At 43.0% G+C, this 24,413-nt stretch overlaps 3 protein-coding genes across 11 annotated transcripts in view; 1 reads left to right on the forward strand and 2 right to left on the reverse strand.

The window, feature by feature from the left end:
• Positions 1-24,413, forward strand: part of LOC6732875 (protein sickie) — a 150,550-nt gene that overhangs the window by 90,853 nt on the left and 35,284 nt on the right. For 6 of the 9 annotated variants that reach the window (XM_016180423.3, XM_016180421.3, XM_016180419.3 and 3 more), the window contains 3 exons: positions 9,344-9,474; positions 10,358-10,466; positions 10,555-12,045. In XM_016180423.3, the coding sequence (XP_016025601.1) occupies positions 9,344-9,474; positions 10,358-10,466; positions 10,555-12,045 (1,731 nt within the window). Of the gene's footprint in view, positions 1-3,635; positions 3,865-9,343; positions 9,475-10,357; positions 10,467-10,554; positions 12,046-19,685; positions 20,158-24,413 lie in introns of those variants that run through there. The other 3 variants (XM_016180416.3, XM_016180418.3, XM_039293777.2) reach the window with 2 other exon arrangements.
• Positions 13,362-13,817, reverse strand: LOC27206495 (protein Turandot F). The gene has a single exon (XM_016178045.3). It carries the CDS (start codon positions 13,726-13,728, stop codon positions 13,453-13,455), a length of 276 nt encoding a protein of 91 aa, XP_016025603.2. The 5' UTR covers positions 13,729-13,817; the 3' UTR covers positions 13,362-13,452.
• LOC6732878 (protein Turandot E) lies at positions 14,528-15,108 on the reverse strand. The gene is made up of 2 exons (XM_002079947.3): positions 15,025-15,108; positions 14,528-14,967 (listed from the first exon to the last, which is right to left on the reverse strand). The coding sequence occupies exons 1-2, from the start codon at positions 15,090-15,092 to the stop codon at positions 14,631-14,633; spliced, it is 405 nt and encodes a 134-aa protein (XP_002079983.3). The 5' UTR covers positions 15,093-15,108; the 3' UTR covers positions 14,528-14,630.

Below are 24,413 nucleotides of genomic sequence, written 5' to 3' on the forward strand. Positions count from 1 at the left end.
CGCACATTGATCTCAAGGCGGCCCTTTCAAGCAGTTAATTGGCTGACTGGGGAGACCGTGTTGGAAGGGGTAAAATAGTCGGAAGACAAATGTCATTTTGAGTTGCCCAAAAAGAGTGAAATGCGTATAAATCTCTTACCCCATCCAACTTTGCCCTCCTTCCTGCCTGCCCCCCTGCTCCCATTCAATGCAAAATGCCGTGACAAATTGTTGATTTGCTTTGACATATAAAAAGAAAAACGCCATTGTGTTCAGGTTTCCCTACAGATACCCAGCAGTTATTCTCTAGAGGGAAGTACTAAACCTAGGAAGTCGAAACGATCAGTATTTCGAATCAAATAAGAAGTGTTGGCCTATGGAGAAACCACAAATCCTCCTTATTTGGGGTGGCTAGTAAAATAGTTCCGATAGTGACTGGTCATAAAAGCTTGAAATATTGTTTCGCTTTTAATTTCCTTCACCCACTTTGGAGTGCAGTAAATGAGATTTGTTTCCTGTCCACCGAAGTGCAGTGCTCATAAAGCCAAAAGACGAGGGGAAGTTGTGACACTCTCGAAACTTTACCATTTTCCCTTTGTTTTCATTCGTTTTTCCACTTTTGTATATTTAAGCGGAAGCTAAAAGACTCTTTCAAGTTGATTTCTGCTCCATAAACTTGTCTATTTTTGTTTTGGTCCCCGCTGTTCGCTGGAGCGCAAAAGGCAGCCCCGGATTCCCATTCCCGCCCCAAAATCCCCCAATCCACATGCGTACTTACCCCTCTTCTGGCGCTACTAGAATTTGGAGCAGCACGTGCATTTGCACGTTTTAAATTTGTTCCCCACTCCCCCAGTTCGCCCCTTCATTTCATGCCCCTGCTTTTGTTTATATTTAGATGGAAGTATTTTTTTATGTCAGCTAAGAGGGGATTGCGGGGCTTGGGGGCGGGCTTTTGCCATAAATCTCCTCAGAATTTATTTGTTAAAGCCACAGACGAAGTTCGGTTTGATAAGCACTGCATGTGCTCGTAGCGCCACGTTGGAGTTTCCACAAACCCGAGGACCATTGGAGTGATTGAACGCTAGCATTGTTAGATTTATGTTCCGAGACGCTCCAGGACAAAGAAACTGCCAAATGGCCCACAAACTCCAGTCCAGTCGGGTTTGACCGGCACCAACAATGGCTAAGTTACACCGATTCGCAGACCCATTCATTTTCCCTGTGAATTTCCACTCTAAACTGCATTCTGACATAGGGCTGTTACCAAAACCAGCCCACCTATTGCCACCCGCGCTGGGAAATTATGTTCGTGACGAAACAATATCCTATGGCCACTACTGAACACTGAAACAAATTATTCGACACCATTTTTAGATTCTAAGTAAAATCTGTTTAAGAACCGAAGTAAAATGAATTTAAATTGGGTATTGGTCCATCTGCTTTCGTTTCTCTCAGTGTTTTTTCACATATTGGATTATGTATGCGTGTCTTTCAACAACTTTTTGCCACTTCTTTGCCGCATATTAAATTATTTTCCTTTGGCCAACTTGCGGGCACCATTGTACGTGACTAAACGTCAATTTCCAGTTCTTGCCGCTTCGGGCCACTATGCAAAATGCATTTTCCAAAACCGATTTTAATAATTCCTTGGAGCGCCCCTCGGGCCTCTTATGTGTCGGCGTAGATAAGAGCTGGGTAAACGACTTTGCCACTTTTTATGCAGTGTGCGAAAAGTGCAACGCTCTGATAAGAACATCAGTTTCCTTCACTCCTGCCATTCGAAACTTTTCCCAACTCAACTGGCGGCCGTCGGCATTTTAAGTGTGTCAAAAAGTTGCGGTTCAAGTTTGGTACGTGATATTTCTCGAATCGAACGATTAGTTATCGGCGATTATGGGTGGAGGTAAGGGGCAGGATGGCAATCGGTTACAGATATTATAGGCAACGTTAAGAGGGTGTTAACTAATTTTGTGGGCTTTTGTGCCTTAAGTATGGCTTGCTTTTCTCACTGATTTTAAATACAGAAAATAGCAGAATTAATGAAAATTGTCTCAGTGGAGATATACTGAGAAAGGAAGGGTATTAATTTTAAATGAGCAAAGTATCACCTTTGAAGTTTAGCATCCTCAATGAAAACCGTTCAGCAAATCACCTTTTTGTTACCTTTTCTATGCCTCCCCCTGGACGCCAACTCATCTTGGGTCAAAAGTCTTGTAAGCACATCGTTTTCACTCCACCGACTTGTTGTTATTCAGCCTGCCAAGACTCCCCTGTACTATTCATGGATTTCTATAGATGCCGCCTAACTTTCTGTTCCACATCTTCGCCCAGCCTGAGCTCTTTGGGCCCGGACTTGAGTGACAAACAACAAACAGCAATTTGCAACAATTTATGGAAATTATGCAGTCAGTCGGGACTCAGCCGAGTCGAGTGCTTTCGGTCTGGCCTAGTCCGGGTTTTTCCGAAGTTCTGATTGTCGTAATTGTTGCTGTGGCAGCGTGATTACGCAACCGCTGCAAACTTTCAATAAATCAGAAAAATGCACCCATAAGTCAAAGTCGATGGGGAAATAGCTGACAATCCCCGTACACGTGTCGACTTCCTTGTTACATTTATCAAATCGAATCCAGCCCGTTTCTACCCATTACATTTTACGACAGATTGATTAAGCATGAGCTTCGCACCCTCGCAACTACCGGGGAGATGGGAAAATATGACCACTTTGAGAGCATTTAGCAGGCACTTGAAAAATTCCTAAAAAAGGATGTTGCAAGGACTCTCGCTGGGTGGGCGCAGCTGCCACCCACTCACGTGTCACGCACACGTGCGTATTATTTACACGCAATATTTTTTGTTCCAGCTCTCCATCCTTGTAATTGAAGTTATTGATTTTCCTGCCAGGAACCAGCAAAAAGAGCAGGGAATCCGCATCCGCTCAATCCCGAAGAAGTTCATGGCGAGTTGAGCCAAATCTACCCCATTTTTTTTGGGTTCTTCTCGATTAGCCGCATCGGCAGTCATACATCAAAAACGAATGTCGGTCCGTCTGGTTCGGTCTGTTTTGGTTTGGTTTGGTTTGTCTTGCACGGAAGCTGCAAATATGTTCATTTAATTGCATTAAACTTGGGACCGCCTGTGCAACCCCCATTTGTTTCTGGGCTAAGATCAAAGTGCTGTGCAAATATTTCGGTTTGGTCATCCCAAAATGGATTATTTTTCCCTTTTCGGACTGTATTTGACTGGAGGGCGTTGCTACCAGGCATTTTGGCTGATTTGGTCCATTTCTACTTCGACTGCAGCAACCCCCCTTAATTGCAAACTAATTACACAAAGTAAACATTCTGATATCTGAGCTCATAATTAGTGTGAAAATGGTGTATTTATGTAATTAAAAGGGAACATTGAAAGACGGAAAGAAGACGGAAATCGAGTTACTTGTATAATTGGGGGAAGATGAGAGTTTCTTATAGAATGGGATAGATCAAAAATATACGCTTTGATCTCTTTTTAAAATAAAAAAATATGTAGAGACATCATACACTTTTTAAAAAGCCATAAAGTATACAAAATAAAGCCATAGATACATCCAATTCGGTTTGTTAAGAAGCTATTAATAGTATCTTAAATATCCCTTGAAGATAAATAGATATTTTTATGAATCACCAACGAAGAGCTATGGAAAACTCCAAAGTGTAATGTGAGAAATACAGAAGTTAAACAAAAGCTAATTCAGTGCCAAAGTTGCATCTAAATGCCAAATTTAAATTAGTTATCCACAATCCCCAACAACCAAAAAAACATGGGAAATGCATCATCCTCATCAGCGAATGGTGGCAAAAGTTCACGGAAATGTCGCAGTCTACCCAACTCACCGGATGTCAGAAGGTAACCAACGAATTGAACTTTCAGCTTCTATTTATTCTTTCCGGGAAAGTGACAGTTTAGATTTCTGGCCACTAATGAGTGTCATTATGGGTACGAAGAACGTTTGAATTGAGCCAAGTGTCAGCTCAATAAATCAAGTCAATCACGCCCAACTTGGGGGCTATCTATAGCCCAAAATGAAAACAAAGTTCCACCAGATTTACGATAATTTCTCAAGCTAAACGGGATATTTTTAGGAACACATTTTTCCGGCCAGCTAATGGAAATGACATTTCGTGGTTCCCAAGATGTTTGCCGGCAAGTGCAAATTTTCCCAGCTCACTCCAGATTCATAATTAATGCCGGCGCAGTCGGTGCCGTCTTATTCCAAATCCTAGTGGCTTCTTACTCTGGTCTATATGTACATCTGTCTGGAGGTGCCGAAAGCGACACAGAAGATGACACGCAACGATCGTAGAAAGCACTTGGATCTGAATGAAGAACGAAGAAGTTCTGGCTGCCAGCCAGACGGCATCTAAATTCAGCTGGAGCCCTCGGTTTGTTGCCCTCTCCCAATGGAAATTCGTTGCATAATCCAGCGATCGGCCGGGTTCAGCTGCCCCGCCATATCCATATTACTCAAATATTTCAAAGTGCATTTTAGATGTGGGAACACACTGCAGGGAGTGCTCTGCCAACCACCCGAAAATAATCTTCGGAAAGAAACGCATGCCCGAAATCAACCACCGTATCTAAAAACCTTTCAGTTATGATGGAAATGGTGTGACATTCCACTTTCCCTCCTCGTTTCAAAGTCAATAAATAAAACATTTGCCAAAGTTGCATAATTGAAAAAGAGAGCGAGTGCTCGGGAATCTCGTAGTGCGTTATGCCTGTGTGCTACTTATCAGAAGTCCTCGTGCAACCCTTGGAAAATTCGGATTGTTTGAGCAACCCCCGCACGGAACATGCGTATGTGAAAGACTCGACTTCTCAAACAAAAATATAAAACTCAAAATGTTGTCAGCTGCATTTTGCCTTGGGTGTGAAGAAAATGCCCATTTCATGTTTTCCTAGGCAGCGCTATAAATGTCGTTATTAGAGGACAGAATGGTTCTATATGTAAGGTTGTATATGTAAAAGATGAAAGTAAGATTCATGTACAATTGCTTTCTTAAAATCATCAAATATTCTAATGTTTCATTTAAATTCGTTCCGAAAGTGTTCCCCTAATATCGTGAATGCTCCACCTCATTTCGCTCAAAAAAACCTACTTATGTAGGCTACAGACTTGGGTGTGACTGTGCACAAGGAAGTGGAAGTGGAAGTCGCCACTTGAGTTGGCCAAGTGTGGAAGCTGCCGAAGAGGGGCTCTCCAGGGGGCGCAACCACGCCCCCACGTCCTTCGAGAGCCTCGCACTCTGGGTTCCTATTTGGGTTTGTTTGCTCGGCCACTCTCCATTTGCGGCTTGTTTACAGGCTTAAGCCAACCTGCTGCATATTTAAGGATGTCAACCAGCCGACAAAAGGTGGTCGTCCAACGATGACGACAGCCATTAGCAGGCTGAGAAACATCTTTTAGCTTGCTTGCGACCTGGGAGGGGAAGGTGTATCTTGGCAGACGCTATTAATTGTTTCTTGTGCCACCAGCTGCAGCTGAGAAAATGCGTCTCCGAAGGCACACAAAAAACAAAAAGCACGAAGTTCGCCCCCCGTCTAATAGCTGAAAATCGTGACTTTATGTGTGCACTTGAAATGGAAGAACACAATCTTTTGGGCCAGAAAAGCAGAAAGTCAGTAGATTCCCGAGGGTCTGGGGCACTATGTATGTAGATGATGGTACACGACTCTAAAGAATGAACACGTTCTCCAGCGTATCGCATTACCAACATTTCAAAGGGCGGAGACATTGTGACATGGCTCTTAGTTAGGAACAAAGCCGGTGTTGATTATGAGCTAAGTGAAAGAGCGAGGTATCTCTATCCCCGAAGACTTTCATCAGCGGAATAAGTTCCTTCAAGCGAAAATTGCGGAAAGTTGGCGGACAGCTTTCCACAAGATGATTACTTTATAAAGAGTTACACCAAATATGTAAACAGAACGAAGTTCCTATGCCCGTATAAGATTTCCTTCTGGAAAATTCACTCCCGCTTTGTTTGGGATTTCATTAGAAGCAGACTCGAATAAACACACATCCAATCGATTTTCATTTAGAGTTTCTCCCGAACCATAAACATTCCTCCTCTGAATAGCTCTTTAATTCGATTCTGCACTCGGTTCGCTGTCCATATCAATGGCATATAATTACGCTTATTACCAGCCATTCAACACCTACTCAGAAGTCCAATGGCGAAGGGAAAACAGAGATACAAAGAGTAAAAATAAAGCACTCCTTAGACGAAGTAACTTATTCTCGAGTGGTCCAAGCTGTTCTGGCTTTTTGGCCAGGCCAACTCGCATAAATTGCAAACAGGCCTTGGCTGTTGATTTGGGCTGACAGGCAGGCGAACGGGGAAGTATCCGATGGATGCGGTTTTGTTTTGGATAGCGGTTCTTCGGTTCTTTGAGGTTGTGCAGTAGCCAGCCGAATTGCGGTGGCAAATTTATGAAAACTCTGCGCTTAACGGCAATACCGCCACAACCACTCAAAACTCAGACGGTTCAAGGGGTTTTTGGGTTAAGATGGATGTGAAAATTGGCCGAACCGATCTATCGTGACGGGTCTTTAGAGGTGCACAAAGTGCGGTCTTGAGGTGCGGCCGTTCGGAGCTCGAAAGCATCTCTTCCCCGGATGGTTTCATATTGTTAAATAACTCAAATGCCAAAGGGACAAGCCGGATTTCGAGTTCTAACCATAACGGGCTAACTCCATGCAACACTCCATCCATGTGTGCTGAGCAATAATAAAAGCGAAAGATGCTGCATAAAAGGCAACTGGCAGATTCCCAAAATGGTCACAGCAGGCGCAGCCAGTGGAGCCTTCTTGTGTCCATACATGCAGGCCCACTCTCGTCTCAACTGCACTGGAAAATATCTCGCGACAAGAGGTACTAGGTATATAGGAATATGAACCGGAAAGTGTAAAATAGTTATATAAGTCATGGGTCAGATAAATAATATGAACGCACTATCTCTATTCATATATGTTTATGTATCTAAGGTATAGATATTCCAGATACTCCTGGTGTGTTAAAATGTACAAATTTATTGTGTTGCTTCACCTTTATTCCCCCAGTGTAGTACTTGGCTCCACAACGAGAGTCAGGCTTTCAGAAGCTGTTGCCATGACAAATGCAACTCAAGTGATACATTGTACACAAAGCAGCAGCGAAATGCAATGCAAACTAATGGGCAGCCAGGACGAGAAGTTTTCCGGGGGTGTGGGCAGCAGGAGCAGGACTTCATATATATATATATATATGTATATAGAAGCACAGCTGCCATCAGCGTTTCCCCCGCCACACGGAAATGTTTAGTGAGTGGTCCAAAACTGCGTGGGCTTGTGGGTTTCAGCAATGGCGGAGTAGCTGGATGTAAGGGGAGGTAAAACATAGGTGAATGCCACCAGTGGAAGGCAGTGGAATCGGAGGAATCAGCCATCCGCAGTGGCAGCTATTATGAGGAACACACACCCGTGGCTCATTCAGTCTGCCGGCAAAGGTCAAAGACATTTGGCAGCTGCTCCTCGTTCTGTTCTGTTCGGCTCGGTTCTTTTCTGCATCTGTGCAAATCTCCGCATCTCCGCATCTCCGCATCTCCAGCAACAAATCAAAAATGCGTACTAAAGACGTAAATTCAATTTGTGCAACAGCGGGGGAATGGGGCGAAATAAAGCAAATAAAGAGATGTCGAGGCGCCCGGCGCATCACTTTTGACATGCGACACCTGAACGAGGGGATGCCATCGAAAAGATACGAAATGCATTCCCACTCAGAACAAGCTGCACAGTAGTTCCCAGCAGATGTAGATAAAGGATGGAGTCGTGGTGAAATATTATGTGGGTGGAGGGAGGCGAGTGTCAAGCAAGATGTACAAATGCATCATTAGCACAATAAGATAGGGGTCTTCATGGTATATTTATATTTATGATGGTAAATATTAAAGCAGGTTAAAAGAATAATTTAGTCTGCAAATAAAATTTTTTGAATTCACAATATCACCAATAAATATTTAAAATATTTTCCATATCTTGAAGAACGCAATTAGTGTGGGGTGAGATTTCGTCTGAGCTCCCAAAGATACAAAGGTGTTCTGTTCCACTCTTACAATTCAAAGTTAAATGCGCGAAAAGGAGTGTCTCGTATGCGGAAAATCCTTTTAAAAATCGCGCCGACAAAGGCGAGCCAAACTCCGTAGACGTCTTGAGGAACAATATAAAATGCAAATAAAATAATATGAAAGTAATTTTGCAAGATTTGGCGAAGTTTCGTTAGCTGTTTGCCTGTGCAACGGCAAGTAGAAATGTCCTGGCGGGGGAAACATCCTTTTCGAGTCCATGAGTCTGGCATGCGTATTTAATTTGCAGAAGGAGACGTGGCAACTTCATTTGTCTGTCAGCTTTGTTTTTATTGTCTGCTTTTTATTCATTTAATACAATTGTTACCAGTTCTCCGCCTTGTCTGGCTGACTTATTAATGGCCAACAACAATTGTATGGCGGCAGCCGTAAGATTCATTTGTATCTTTGTCTGCCACTTGGCTTGGCATCCCGTCCAGAAGTTTATGTGCGCGACTTATTAAAAGTTAGTGCGTTTTGTATATTTATACGTATTTTTTTTACTTCCCTCTTAATTTGCCTTCTTAATCAGTCTTATGACTAATTGCGCAGACTAAAATGAAAAGCTCTGAAAAATGTTTTGTTTTCCCGGGTAATTTATGGAGGATCTCCACTGTAAAAAGGTTTCAGTTCTTTCTTGACGAGTTTTCATTAAAGCAACTTTATACTTTTCTAAAGGGCCTTTAAATGACCATGAAAGCCAGCTTAACGTTCGGAATAGAAATACATTTGCAATTGAGGAACAATTATAGACCAATTAGGAAATTTCAAAGGCCTACTCATGTAACTACGCTCTTGACATGTCCGCAAAGAAAAGTACTTTTTCAGTTGACGATCAACAAGATATGCAAATTTATGATCACGAACATTAAAAAATTTACTGCATTGCCAGGTCTTAAAGTCGATGTTGTTTTCTCTTCATATTTTTTTATTGCACAAAGGGGCTTGGCGGCAACAACAAGCCATACGTTCGTTTATTTATAAGCGTGAAATTAATTCAAAAGTATCTTGCAGATACTGATACCGCAGTCCGCGCAAATTGCGGACTGTGATTGCAGACTGCCAATAAATATTTACCGGGGACAAGAGGCGTGGGCGACGGCCATTAAAATCATAAAAGATTACTTTTAAAAAATATACATATTTGTAAATCTCTGTGAATTCATGTAATATTCTTGTTATTATGTGCACTTTAATATCTATATGCATTTTTTCTCGATTGCAGACAAATTGCCCCCGCCTACGCAAAGGTCAATGGCGGAACTGCCATTCCACTGCCCGCCACCGTGATGGTCCAACGTCGCTGTCCGCCGGATAAAGTGCGTCCACTGCCACCCACGCCGAATCACACGCCATGTGAGTGCCCATCTATGGTTTGGGAAAATTTATTAAAAAATGCCATAAGCCCGCGCAACCATCCCTGATGCGTTTTTTAAGGGAGGCGAGGGACCTCCCCATTGTTTACCGGGAGTAAACAAATTTCGGTCTCGGGGCTCGACAAACAACCCCCAAAGCTGGAAAGCAGCGACTGCACTTAGCCCTTTTCAAATGCGTTTTATGGGTGGGCTTGTGACCGAGATTTTGGTAGTGGAGGGGATAGCCCAACTCCACCACAATCAGAGCTCCCTCGGGATGCGTTTGGGGTTAGAATTTCGAATGCCAAAAAGGTGACGTTGATTTGTGGACAAGGTAACTGAATTCTTCATTTAATTAGGAGGCTGGAGAGTAATTAAAAATGCAAGGCATACGAACTTGGTTCTTGGTTTCAGGGTGAATAACACAACAAATAACACAAATACTCGTGAAAGAGCTTTAAAACGCCGAAGTTATTATATTAACAATCAACTGAAAGGTGAGAATTAATCTCATGAACCACACTTTCCCGTTTGTCATGCAGTTTTGACCCAATTTGTAAGAGAGTGCCGTACAAAACGCTTCATTCTGCTTGAGTCACGGTCGTGGGCATATTTATAGAACAGTTTCACTCTCCATCATGATTTATACACCAAATATTCGACTGGTCTCTGGGCAATCATAAATCTCGCAACTCAGACTCCTCCTCCCAATCTGTTATCAACCTCACGCAAGGCAATTAATTAAGTTTAACGTCCACATTGCCCTTTTGCATTGATTTATAGGTTGACTCTTTCTGTTAAGTGGGCGCCGAAAATCGTGAAATCGAGTGGGCTTGCAGTTCCTTAAAGCATTCTGTAACCCTTGATGTCGCTCTTGTTTTCAGCAATACCGGGCCTGGGAAAGAGCGGAAGTGATTTCAATACCAGCCGTCCAAACAGTCCGCCCACCAGCAACCACACGATCCAGAGCCTCAAGAGCGGTAACAACAACAGGTAAGATTCTATTGAGGTCCCCACGTATATATCCTTGAATGTATACCCATTTCTTTATAATTATTGAAAAAAATGTATTTAATTCCAGCCTCCGACCCCCGAGCATTAAGAGCGGCATTCCCTCGCCGAGCAGTCCGCAGACCGCTCCCCAGAAGCACTCGATGCTGGACAAGCTGAAGCTCTTCAACAAGGAGAAGCAACAGAATGCGGTAAACGCCGCCTCGGTGGCCAGCAAAACGCAGATTCAGTCCAAAAGGACATCCTCCTCATCGGGCTTCAGTTCGGCACGCTCGGAGCGCTCTGATTCCAGCCTGAGTTTGAATGACGGCCATGGCTCCCAGCTGAAACCACCCAGTATTAGCGTGAGTTCCCAGAAGCCGCAACCAAAGACGAAGCAATCCAAGCTGCTGGCTGCCCAGCAGAAGAAGGACCAGGCCAACAAGGCGACCAAGCTGGACAAGAAGGAGAAGAGTCCGGCGAGGTCCTTGAACAAGGAGGAATCGGGCAATGAGTCCCGCAGCTCCACAATGGGCAGGACTGGCAAGTCTTCGTTGGTCCGCGCAGTTGGTGGTGTGGAGAAGAACACACCCAAGACGTCCTCGAAGTCCTCGCTGCACTCGAAGTCGGACTCGAAGAGCTCCTTGAAGGCACCCCAACTCCTTCAGAGTCCCAGCGGCGGGGGATTGCCCAAGCCCATTGCCGCCATCAAGGGCACCAGCAAGTTGCCCTCCTTGGGTGGTGGTGCTGGCCACCTTCCTGCTGCGGAGTCCCAGCAGAACCAGCAGCTGCTCAAACGCGAAACCAGCGACATATCCTCGAACATATCCCAGCCACCGCCGGCTGAGCCACCCGTCAGCACACATGCACATATCCATCAGAATCAGACGCCACCACCTCCCTGCTATGCGAATAGTCAGCCATCGAGCCACATATCATCGCATGGGTTCCTGAGTGAGCCCAGTACTCCGCAGCACAGCTCGGGTATTTACGGCAGCAGTCGCCTTCCGCCGCCGAAGTCCGCACTGAGTGCTCCTAGAAAGTTGGAGTACAACGCCGGACCTCATATATTGTCCTCGCCACCGCACCACCAACGGCAGGGACTGCCGAGACCGCTGGTCAACTCGGCTCCCAACACACCCACCGCTTCGCCAAACAAGTTCCACACGATACCCTCCAAGATTGTGGGCACGATCTACGAGTCCAAGGAGGAGCAGTTGCCCCCAGCACCACCACCAGCCAGTGGGGGCTCCATCCTGCCCATGAGACCGCTGCTCAGGGGCTACAATTCGCATGTGACTCTGCCGACGAGAGGTGCTCGCGGTGGCCACCACCCACATCAATCCTACCTGGACTTTTGTGAGTCGGACATTGGCCAGGGCTACTGCAGCGATGGCGATGCTCTGCGAGTGGGCAGCTCCCCGGGGGGATCGCGATTCCACGACATCGACAATGGTTACCTTTCGGAGGGCAGCAGCGGTCTGAATGGACCCAGCTCGTCCGCAGGAGGCATCTCACCCGGAAAGCACTTTCTCAGCATGATGCGGGCCCGAACCCAACTGCCCACCACCATCGAAGAGCGGTAAGTTCCATACTTATATTTTATTCATTTAGCTTAAATTGAAGGATAGCACACCTAACTAATCTTCAATATTGATGTATTGCTGTGTACTGTTTAATTGCAATTAGTAATTGATTGTTTTACTAATCCCTCTGCTTATATACATACTTGGATTTTTGAAAGCGATGCAGTTCTTATCACTCTCGGATACAAGACTTATTGTGTTTTTTTTTTTTAGCTCGTTTTCAAGTTATATATACTATTAATAGTATACAATACCCCATAGAATCTTAATTTAACTACAAATTTCAAAGTAACAGTGTAGTTCGGTCAAATTGTTCTCCTTATAATTAACTTCAAGAATTCTCTTTATACGATCAGACTCGCCTTTATACCATGTTATATACATTAGTACTTTACATAAACATAAATTGCCTGTGGGATATCTTCATTTCCTCCAATCACCTTCTGCTAATTTGACAACCAACCATCTTCATACTTGGAATACAACTTTCTTTGTTCTCCCATTCCTCCCCTTCAACCTTATTGAAATGAGCCTTGATTGGGCTATGTGGTTCCTAAGGTGAGCACTTACTTTCTCGCCAGTTGCCATGAGTCACCTGAAATTCGCTGTTTAAGGCACTGTTGCCTCCGCTGACACCAATGAGTCAACCAAAAACAGCCGTTCTTCGAGTATCGCTTGCTTTGGATGGATGGCTGTTTCCAAGAAGATGGACCCCGCATTTGTATCTTGTAAATGTGGCGTGTTCTTTTGTCGCCTGGTGGTGGTGGTGGGCAGCAAGCGGAATTTAAATGGAAGAATTGACGGTACTTTGAGTTCAGGCTTCGCTGCACTTTCGATGGGCTTTGGTGTCATTTCACTCAGCTGGCTCCATTTTATTCGAGCGCCACGCACAATTGGCCTCACTTTTTGTGCCACATACTCAACATACATACATATGTATATAGCTGACAGTCAGTGAAGCACCTCTCATCAGCATGTGAAGCAGTTAATTGCGTTGGCAGCCACTTGACTACCTTAACAACTTCCTGCAGGATACACAAGAGTATCCACTCCACAAAGGCCATCTCCGATCCAGCCAAAATTTGCCAATTTGCATAAAATCCACTCGACGTCAACTGCCAGAATCCAGGGCCACACTCGTGCTGCGGCATGTCAAATGTCATTTTCAATTGTCAATGGCAGGCGACTCGACAATCGACAACGCTCACCTGTCAACGGGAAAATGCTCCTCGCACAGGCATCGACACACCTTAAAATCTCCATGGATACCCATCCACCTGCTCGAGCCTATTTTCCCAAAAAAGGTTGGAGGTTGCATTGAATTCTACTGATTTTATATGTTCATGATTATAGTTGTGTTAAGAATCGTTTTAAAATCCAAAGTCTGCTACCAGACGGTATGTCTATTCTCTGATCGCCTTGGCGATTCCTTCCACAATTGACATAGCGAATGGAAGAAGTAGCGCGAACGCCAGACCAATTCCGCCCTGAGCAGGAACACCATCGACCTGCTGGTTGTTCTGTGCCCGATACCTCCTGACCACATTGTTGGCATAGGTTCGATCCTGGACAGTCAATGGCAGACGACTGGAGTACTTCTCGTAGAACTCAATCAATGCGGGCAAATTTCGGGACTTGGTGTATCTATCGACCTCTGAGTTGCCGAAGACTGCGAGCATTTGACGAGCCTTGGATGAGAATTCAGGATCACGCTGTGCATGTCCTGCTTCCAAACATCCAAGAAGCACCAGCAGGAAACTGCAATTTTATCGAATGTAGATTTGTCTATCTATCTTTAATCGGAGAACGACTTGCCTAAATAGAATTACTGTCTTCATATTTCGTCTTGATGTTGCACTGAGTACGTTGCGATTGAAACTCTTTAGCTGTGCACTAAATGCATCTGTATTTATAGCTATGCTATGATCAAGCTCAAGTCACTGTCTTATCATCTTTGCTTGAACTTATTCTGAATAATTCATTTTCTCGGTATTCCATGGTGTTAAGAAAATTCTTCGGTAGATAATGTCGCTATATATGTATACTGATATATAAGAAAATATTTAGCCTTGCAGACGGCATTAAAAAGACTTTCGAAGTGAAACCTATTTCTTTCTTGAGCAGCTTTTATTAAAGCCAAAACTATAAGATACCAATTTCTTATATAGTCGGAGCTAAGATATGGTAAAAAAGGACTTGTTTACGAGATTGCTCCTGGTGGAAATATCAAGTATTGTAAGTGTAATTTGTGGGCGTGGTCGTATGAATTAATTAAGATAAAGCGTGCTGATTGAGTATCTAAAAAGTTTTGTTTTTTTTTTAGTTGCAGTTAAATCATGTTTCCCCCAAAAGTTGATATTAGATCTTTTGTATGTTGAAGGCGGGGATTTTTTTTATTTTTGATTCTTTAAATAAATACCAGATATTTAAAGTATATTTTTTAAATTAATTCATGTTTATTATAGTTTCTACATAAAATGAAAAGTTGACTTTTACTTGAACTGGCGAAGTTACAATTTAAATTGCACAATTTTGACAATTAGTGACAGAAATTTCAAGTTACAAGCTTCACCATGTGGTCTCATTCAACGGCCTTTACAATGATTGAAATAGCTGACTTGATGATGTCAAACAACCAACCTCCCTGGGCAGATACTCCGTCAACTTGCTGGTTTCGTTGTGCCTTATACTGCCTCATAGCATTATTGACACTATTCCTTTCCTGAGGTGTCAGTCGAAGGCGACTGGAGTATTTCTCGTAAAAGGCAAGCAGCGCGGGCAAATTGCGAGCCTTCGTGTATTTATCAACGGAGGGATTGCCGAACATCTGGGCTATTTCTCGGGACTTCGCCGCGAATTCGGCTTCACTTTGGCAGTGTCCTGAGCCCAAAAGGCAGCCAAGGACAACGAGAAGGCAGCTGAAAATATACAATATTAAGCCGGGTGGATATGGCTCCAATTTCAGTATTGCTTACCTAATTTGCAGTGCGGAATTCATCTTTAATATTGATGTGCTGCTGTGTACTGTTCGAGTGTAACTCATAAGTTGCAGTATCAATCGCTGCGCTTTTATATGTGGATTTTCAGCGATCTGCTCCGCTTTCTTATCACCCTTGGATGCAAAAGTTATTGGGCACTTCTTAGAAATCATTCTCAAGTTATCAATTCTGCACATAAAAATTCAAAGGAACGAGATAGGGAATTTCAAGAAGTCGTTTTAAACATATTTAACGAATTATTCAAAGAAAAGGTGCAATTGGAATTTTATACGGTTATTGACCTGCTTAAAAAGTGACCTTTAACCACTTTCTTAAAAACAATAATGGATCAAATGATTATGGTGTTATACGAACTTAAAGGAGTGTACCCAAGTTATTGAGCCTTACTATAAAATAAAATTCTCGAAATTAGTTCTTCATCCGACAAAGAACTTGTCGGAATGGAGTTTGCCCACACATCGGCGCGTTTCATTAAAAATCGCCCACGTACTGTGAATGGGAAATGGAATGAAAGTGCGGCTGTCAGAGGCTTTTCACATTTTCATTAGCTTGCGGTTCTGTCAGCGCGTTTGATCTGAGAAATTAATGCAATACCACGGCCGGAACGAACTGAGCTCTTGTAAATAGGAACAGCTGTCGCGAAGTTCAGTAGAGTCGAGCCCCCCTGCCATCGTAAAAAGAAGTGACCCTGGACCCTGGAGTCTAAGCCTCGGTCACGTAGTGCAGTTGGAAAATATTTTGTAATTGAATTTTAATGCACGTCGCTGGCTGTGGCAACCTGTCGCATTAGCGTCAGTGGCGGAGCCACAGGACCCTCGGCGAATCCTTGGGGCAGGAGCTAATCAGTTGCGACGCAGACACCTGCAGGACATAATTTCCGAAGCCCAACAAGTGAGCCGGTCTTATGACGCCTCAACATGCGTTGTCTAGCCATGAAGGTAAATCAAAATGCAGCAGGGCGCAAAATACTTCAGCAAGGATATGGATATCTGCGTGGCCAGCGCAGGCAAAAGGGGTAAAATTGTGGCATCCGAGGCAGACAGTTAGGTGCAAGCCAGACAGGATGTTCACAGGGGGCTGGGGCCCGTTGGGTTGGGTTCCCCAACTGGACGCACATATGGCGATATCCTCGTTGGTCCGACGACGATGGCCATTGGAAATCCCAGCTACCTCCTTTTATTTAATAAAGCATTTTTCGAGGCAATTGATTTATGGTGCGAGCGTGCCAATTCTTACACTTTTACCAGACAGGGTAAGTGTAAATGAATTTTTATTGCATTTTTCAAAAGGGAATTTTCCAGTACCTATTTTAGATATTTTTAGTATATTTCAACAAATTTAAGAGGATAATCGGCAAATTAAAATACGCATTTGCCCAAACTTATTTCACGCATATGGGTAATTTTCCATGACCGCAGCGCGAGGCACAAATTGAAATCGCACTCACCACATTATAATGCCTGGAAATTGTTTTTATTAATTCAATCCCGAAACGCAGTGAACCAAGCAGCGCGGACTAAAAGTGTTTCCTGACCGGGCATTTCCACCTGTCTGCTGTCCACTCGAGTGTTCAATGGCAAACTGACCCTCGACAGCCTCGATTTGATACACTTTTTTGGGCTCCTTTTTTGCTCATCCACTTTTTTCCGGTTTTAGTTGACCCCCGAGGGTCGAGTGGGTTAAATGAACCGAACATTTTTGGGCTATTCAATTTATTTGAACGTCCTTTTGCGTTTATGCTCATGTGACGCATTATGGACGCATCATATTTATTGAAGAGGTAGAAAATTTTAGCGTCAGGAAAAATAAAATATTATGCTAAAAGCATAAGTATTTAAATGTCTATGCCTTTTTTTATTTCAGTGTGTTTTTACAGAGCTTTGGTAATAAATACAATGAACTGAATATGATAATTTTAAAATAAATTAATATTCATTGATTTTTTATTAAAGGAAACCTATTTTCTACATATCGTTTGTTTTCTACATTTTGCTCGAACGTAACTTACATTGAACATATACATTTGACATGGTTTCGAAAATGACTAAAAGTATCTGGTACTCAAACCCAAGTCTCCAATTGTCGACATCCTTACAAATCAGGATGGCAGCGCGTTATATGCTTAAATATTAGGATACCAAGCCTCTATATGTTTAGATGACAGGATGGCAACGCATATATAAGAAATTATTTGAAAATTCATAATTCATTGAAAGGCTTTTCGAGGTTTAAGCTAAATTCAGAAAACATCAAAATTATGTGCTTCAAATTAGCGTCGATAAGTTAGCGGCGATGACGGTGGAACATGGAACTTGGAATTGTTTTTTATTTTTTTTTTTTCGTTATTTAGAGGTGTATAAAAAATGTACAAAATATATAAATGTAAAAATGTTAAGAAATGAATGATTTAACTATCTATGTGAGACTTAAGTTATTAGGACTCAAGAAAATATATAAAATATGCAATTGAACAATTAAAATTATATTTTTATACCCTTGCAAAAATCAATTCCTTTTCGGTAACTCGAGGTGACTATACAACAATGATATTAAATATTTATATTAAAAATCACATAAATGTATAGCTTGCTGTTTTGCATTTGCTATCTGACATTATGCAAAACGCAATTCAACAAATTGCTCGCAAATCTATTGCAACATTTGTCAGGCTTGGCGAATCGAAAACCAGTTGCAGTTTTCCGTATGCCAGAAAATCAAAAAGATACAACTGCAGGCGACCTGGCTCAAAAGCCAACTTTTTTCATTCGAACTCCCCCACGGCATGTGCTAAACAATTAAAAGCAACTCAAAGCGTGCGGCGAGCAATCGTAAGCCTTTAAGCCATAACTGACCTTTCCACATGCCCCAATCAAACCAGTTGGTGTGTGTCTACGTTATCTGTCTGTTTATATACATACATATGTGCATTCTGGCCAACAGCAGCAGCTGAGACTTGGATTTGGACTTAATTGGTTTCCAATAACTTGGCCACGGCTCCAAGCTATTATTCTCAGCTATGATTTTGGCCAGCATCGTGCTTTTTTAATTATCATCTTGGAAAAGACTAGTAGGCGATTGTAATAAATTGATTGTCTAGAAAAGCAGAGAGATAATAATCCTGAAGAACTCGAATGTTAATTCAAAGCAATGTGTTTTTATTATTTATATTTTGACAATCTAAATCTTTTGTTTTGGTATCCACTGGTCTTAATTTATCAATTTAAATTGGACAGATATGACATTCCTTTGCCTCTCCGTATGCTTTTTATTATTTTTCCAGTGAAAATCAATGATTAACTGACTGATTGGAATCCTCAACCAAATCACTGATTTCCATTCCACAAGATTAATAAGCTGCGGCAAAATAATGAAAGGCCATAAAATGTTCTGTGCGTGCACATGGTGCTTGGATATCGCTGTCAATTAATGAATTTCCATCGTCAACTTGCCAGCCAATCAAGTTTCGCTTTTCATTCACCAAACCAAACACTTGTGAACATTTTGCAGTTTTTTTTTCGGTTTTTGGCGGATTGCAATAGCATAACCAGCCCGCCCTTGGCTCAATTACTTCTGGCGTTTAAGCCGGGCTGCCAAACGCCCAAACAGTGCGAAACGAGTTTCGGTTGTTGGCATCAGGAAAAGAGCGAACTTAGTTTCGAACTCGGCTTTTCTCTTAACTTTGGCCCAACAGCTGTAGCTGGCTCTCTCCACCGAAGTGTGGCTAAAAGACATTTGTTGCTTTGGCAGACAGTTGAGTTGGCCGAGAGTGGGTGGAAGAACTCTGCGAGAGAACCACCACCACACCACGACCAACCCACTTGGCAGTCGCAAGATTCCCTCACTCTACTCCTGGACATGATTCACATCATATGGAGGAACTCAGGACTAAGCACTTGGCCGAAAGAGAGCAGTGCGAAACTCTAGAAAAACAGGAGAACTCAAGACCGCTTTTTATATGCACGTACTGGGGAACCATAAACCCGAATGACTGTCCTCCTAAGAGAAAGGAATATGACAGTTTTATTGCTGTTTTGGTAGCTGTAAATACCTTTTAATCTTAGGAAACAGTTTTTAAATTTACCAAAAAATCCTGTTGTTGAAAATATATAAATGTTCTTTAATTACAAAGAGTTTATTGTTTGAACCCGCTTGATTATTATTAATGCAGTGCGCCAAATCAGCGAATTCTTTATCTTCGCAGTAAGACAGCCCATAAATTTCAATTGCAAGCTGGCAGCTCGAGAGCCATGCTACAAACTTTGCCAGAACTTCCACTTCGCCAAACTTTCCTACCCACTGCCACATCCGATCCGCTTCCCCCGTTTTTGCTGTTTTGGTAAATTATCATGATCCGGGCTGCTTAACTATTTAACAAGTGCGTGGCCAGCAGAGCACGGACCAAAAAAATACGCCCAAAGCCAAAAATGCCAGCTCCAGAGTTGCAAACAGACAGGTATGGCCATACAGAATTGGCGTGGAGTTCGGGTGGGCAGGTGTCTTGAATTCGACTGGCGTTGCATGTCACAAAACCTTTTACTTTCAACACAAGCCCCGCCAGAGTTCTCTTTTTCCGCAGCGGCTCTCTTCTGGTCTCTCTTAAATGGCTTTTCGAATTTTCCCTGCCTTTCGAACTTGGGGTTTCCACGGCACAACGGAAGAGCAACCCCAGAAACGCATTTGAACACTCGGTCTTTGCGGTTGGCACATGAAAATGGTGCGCCAGAAGCGGATGAAAACAACGCGTTCATAAAAACATTTAAAATTCAGTAAAAATGTAGAATGTTGCAAAGTTAATAGAGCTAATAAATACGTTCTGTACAGTTTTAAAGTGACTTGTGATGTAATAGATTAGGAGGATTCCCCTTCCCTACGAGCTCAAGTGTGACTCTCAACAAAAAGTATTATTAAAGCTCTTTGATAAATTAAAACGAAATATTTTCCTCGCAATAAATATATATTCAAATGATAAGTGAAGTGCGGCTTATTTTCGAGTGCAGGAAAAACATAACGAATTCCCATGAGTTACGCGAACTTGCATACTTTTCAGCGTGCGGATAACAATGTTCGTGGAGTGAAAACTTTTCCAATATTTGCCGACATCAGATAAAGGTAAATTTGTTTAATTAACATGTTCCAATCTGAATCCCACCTTCGCCAGCAAATGGAGTAGCAGCGGGTGTCAATGACTGCCCCGGGGCATTAAACCCTCGGACCGACTTTGACTTCCATTCGAGGTCCTGCCTTTGTTTACTCGCTCCTGGTGTGTTTGCCCTGGTGTTTGTCCTTCTGTTCTGCTGGCCAAGTTGTATGCAAAGAAGGTCACAAAAAGGGCTCCCTGTCAAAGGTAAAGGTAAACAAACATGGAAGCCAGAGCTCGTTTGCATTTTCCCACATGTCACCCTAATCAATTTACTCGCTCTGCCTATCAGCTGTCCATCAATTTCGACAATTACTTCAAATAGCAGACCTTCTTCTATGTATGTTCGTTTATTCCAACTAGTCAGGGGCCATAAATCTTAAAAGGGCACCCACTGGGGAGCAACTTTTTCAAAAAAGACTACACCTATAGCAACAGCAACAGGCAGTGTGTACACATCGAAGGACCTGCTCTTTTCACCTCTCTAACCACTCGAGGGGCTTTGCTTAATAGTTTCTGTGCTCGGGCTTAGCTGGAATTTACAATGAGATAGGCGGCTTTCGAGGCACGCCTGACTGGGGTCTGAAGAACCCCCAGCAACCGTAGAGGGTTAAGCGGGCTAAGCTCATCCAGGCGCCATGTGGTTTTCATACCGATTCAGTTGAAAAACGGAACAAGGAGGTGGCTTTCGGGTGTAGAATAATATTGTAGATACTTCTACAAGCGTGTTTATTTGAAATAATGTTTTTTTAAATTCTTTGTGCATTCCCAATTATTTAGGAAACACTTGTTGATTAAATTACTTTAAATTAAAGCCTCATGCAAAAAAAAAAACAGATGTTTATTTAAATATGTGCTCTTTTAGTGTGGAAAACCCTTAAATAATCAGAGTTACTTAATTCGAATCTATTCGTAAAGCCCAACAATCTGATACACTCTCCCCTCTGCGATTCCAAGTAAGTGCAATGAACTTCGGCAAACGTTGGGTTCTCGTTTTCCCTTAATTTTGTTTTCCCGGCATTCCAACCCTCCTGCAAGGTGAAATGGCACTTAATTTAATGTTAAATTTATGTAAGACAGTCGGAGGCTAATAAAAACGCCTCAAACGGCGGCCTGGCATATATAAAACTTTTATGTCGGCCAGCGCAGAAAGAGATTCACACTACTGCGGCAAGGGAAAGCGAACGGAGGAAGGAGCTTTGAGTCCGGGAACAGGACGAGGCAGGACAGGATAGCCCGAACGGGGCCATAAACGGGTTGGCCTAAAAACGGCAGAAGTTTGCCGCAGTGGAAACTGTCAAGTGGCGAACCAAAAACAATACCGCAACGCAAACCCACTTTGCATGATTTAGGGCCATAGGGAAAATCGCAATATACCTTGCGATATACCACTTATCGTGCTGCTGCTTATCCTGGCTCACACATACTTCTGGCCAGTCAGATATGCGAGCGGCCGGGAGGTGTGTCCTTTGTATGGAAAATCGATGGCACAATGTGATTAGCAACACAAAATTACTCGGCGTGGAGGGGGGCGATCGAAGAGGGCTTGTCTTTTGCGTGTCCTTTTCCTGAAGGACCCTGAAGTAGACTGACAAGCGACGTAAACAAACTAACTAACTTAGCAAATGAGTTTATTAATGAGCAAACTAAGTAGTTCTGCAAGGTGGAAATGGAAAATGGAAATGGAAGGGGAAAGTAGGTGGAAAGACCAGTAAGTTCTATAATTAAAACACGCTTGAAAGGCTAGCCTTTAGTTTGAACTGAAACTGGGAACTTAATACAGCGGCAGATGTCCTGTCATTAAACCTCGACGTCTGTCCAAAATTACTCCATGTTTGGTACCTTATTTAAGTTTCATCTATCTTCTTCCCCTACTCAATTGCTAAAGTCAACTTGCCTGGTTTCTGTATCTCTCATTTCCGGTTTTTATCCTGCCCCTCACCCCGATTTGCTCAGTCTGTTGTTTGTCTGTAATTTGCAGCTTTCTTAATTAAAATGTGCAACCAAAAACCCAGCTCCCTAATTTTTCAGACTGTGCTGTTCTCAACCATCGGACCAAGCTGAGGTATTGTGCTTTTGTTTAGCATATTAACAAAGTTTTGTGCTTAATTTAATCTGCACTCGTTTGACGCTTTCGTTCGAGGACTCTTCTGAACTTCAAAGTAACTGGCCAAGAATTTTTGTTTCGCAAAACTTGGCGAAAAAGTTTCGCCTTTGAGTGAACCGCTCACAATGTTTTAATCCACAGGCAGGCCTCTTTTCGTCTTACCAACAGGAGCCATTTTCATGGCTGCCATAATTTATGACCCACACAGTTGGTCGAGTATCGCAAAAGGCAAACAATTGCTTTGGGGAAATGCTCCCTGTCGGTTGCATAATTGATGTGGGCCTGCTCGTACGAGTGTGCAATTCCTTTTGCTACCCTGTAATCGCGAGTCAGGGAGTTTGCTTCAGTGGGAAAATGGGAACCAAAGGAAATTCATTTTATCTGTTTGACAATAATTATATCTGTAAATTATATATTCTATTAATTCGTATAAATAGATAATAATCGTAGAAGACAGAAGGCTGTACTGGTGAAAGGGATCCCTTCATTGCTACTCAGTTGGCAAAGGCGCCTACTAAATCCTCCATTATATCCTTGACACGGTCTCCGCTCTTTGCCATGTTTTCGAGTGCTGCCTGCTTTTAGGCGCCTTTTCGCCTTGTTTGCCGCCACTTGCAAGGCCATCGCGGAATAGAAACCAGGCTGGGAGGAGCTCGGCTGAAGGTTGCGTGCCAACTCATCTCGGATCGAGCGAACCACCCACATTCCGGCCTGCATGTTCGACACTTTTATTAATGCGCTCGTAACGCTCGTAAGGCTGTCAGAATTCCATTCACAGAACGTTATCGTGTCCGGGGAAAGGGAGGGGGAATCCGAAGGATACTGTAGCATTGTTCGCTATTTCCTGGGCTGATAAGTCGGAATACTTTGTCGCCAACGCTTGTTGTCCTGCTGACAGTTGTAATAAATGAAAAGGATTGCTATCCTGCAATGGGACATAGAATTCCACATGGTTATAACAGGAAGTAGATGTTTTCGCTAGGAAGCTAAGCATGCAATGAGCTGAGATAGAGGGATCTTTATTCTAATGCAGTGATTCCTTACTTCGAAGAAGTACAATAAATAGAACTATGTTAATTTCAAAGCAATCCACTTAACCAGCTTTTTCGCGCCGGAGTCATTACCACTTCGCTTGGCTTTCACCGAGTCCTGCTCATGACCATCATTAGTCACTTTCGCATGTACGCACGTAGACTGCGCAAACACAAGTGCCTGGGTGAATTGGGGTCACTAATTTTTGTCAAGGACCTGAATTCCACGCCTAATTATCTACGTAAAAGCCCATGCCAGTTCGGCGAATTTAGGAGCCAACTGTCAATTAAAAGCGGCAATTACGCCAATGTGTTGCCACCTCGCAAAGCAATCCCCCTCTGAAAACATGGCCGCCAGAGGCGTTCTCATTTAAATTGAACACGTGCTTTTGGTCAGGGAATAAATTAGCGAGACTAAATTAAAAACTACACGAATACAACCCCGAATTTAAACGGACCGACACTCTGAAGCGCAATGAGTACCGCTTGTTTATGGCTTTTCACTTTGTCTTTTAGCCCTGGTTGTTGTTTCCGTTGTTGTTGTGCTCCTGCTCCACTCGGATGCCATGCAAATTACATTTTGTGCACGAAATTAGGAAACTCCAGCGGACTAAAATGGCCGAAATGGTGGGAGCCATGGAACCGAACTGGGTAGTTCGGTGCAGACATGCATGGAATTTCATTTTTGCACTCTCGCCTAGGGAGGCATTTATTTTTTGGCAACACGTACTACGTACTACATACATATGTGCCCCATGTGCTCCCAAAAACTAAAGTCCGCGCACTGACATCGATACAAAGAGCACACTGCGGCAGGACGAAGCTCTGAAATGCCAGGATTCCATTTGGGCGACGAGGTCCTTGCCACCCACAAGCAGAATGAAGGATGAGGCTTTTATTTTGAACATTAAAGGCTGGCGGAGAAGAATTAGTGCGATTAGCAAGAGTTGGTGTTAGTATCAAACAAAATAAAGTAAAGCGAAGCATAGTAGATTGAATCAAAATGCAATATTTAATTCACAGTAATTCCCATTCGTATTGGAAATTATATTTCCTTGGAATTTATACATGTCATCTGCAATTGACGTAT

This window comes from Drosophila simulans, chromosome 2L (assembly GCF_016746395.2).
Source record: "Drosophila simulans strain w501 chromosome 2L, Prin_Dsim_3.1, whole genome shotgun sequence".
NCBI classification, from domain to species: Eukaryota; Metazoa; Arthropoda; class Insecta; order Diptera; family Drosophilidae; genus Drosophila; species Drosophila simulans.

What these genes read in the sequence shown, in the direction of transcription:
- LOC27206495 (XM_016178045.3), bottom strand. Translation starts at nt 13,728, where the DNA reads ATGCTCGCAGTCTTCGGCAACTCAGAGGTCGATAGATACACCAAGTCC.
- LOC6732878 (XM_002079947.3), bottom strand. Translation starts at nt 15,092, where the DNA reads ATGAGTTACACTCGAACAGTACACAGCAGCACATCAATATTAAAGATG. An exon ending in AATTCCGCACTGCAAATTAG is followed by an intron (nt 14,968 to 15,024) that starts GTAAGCAATACT and finishes GTATATTTTCAG; the next exon opens with CTGCCTTCTCGTTGTCCTTG.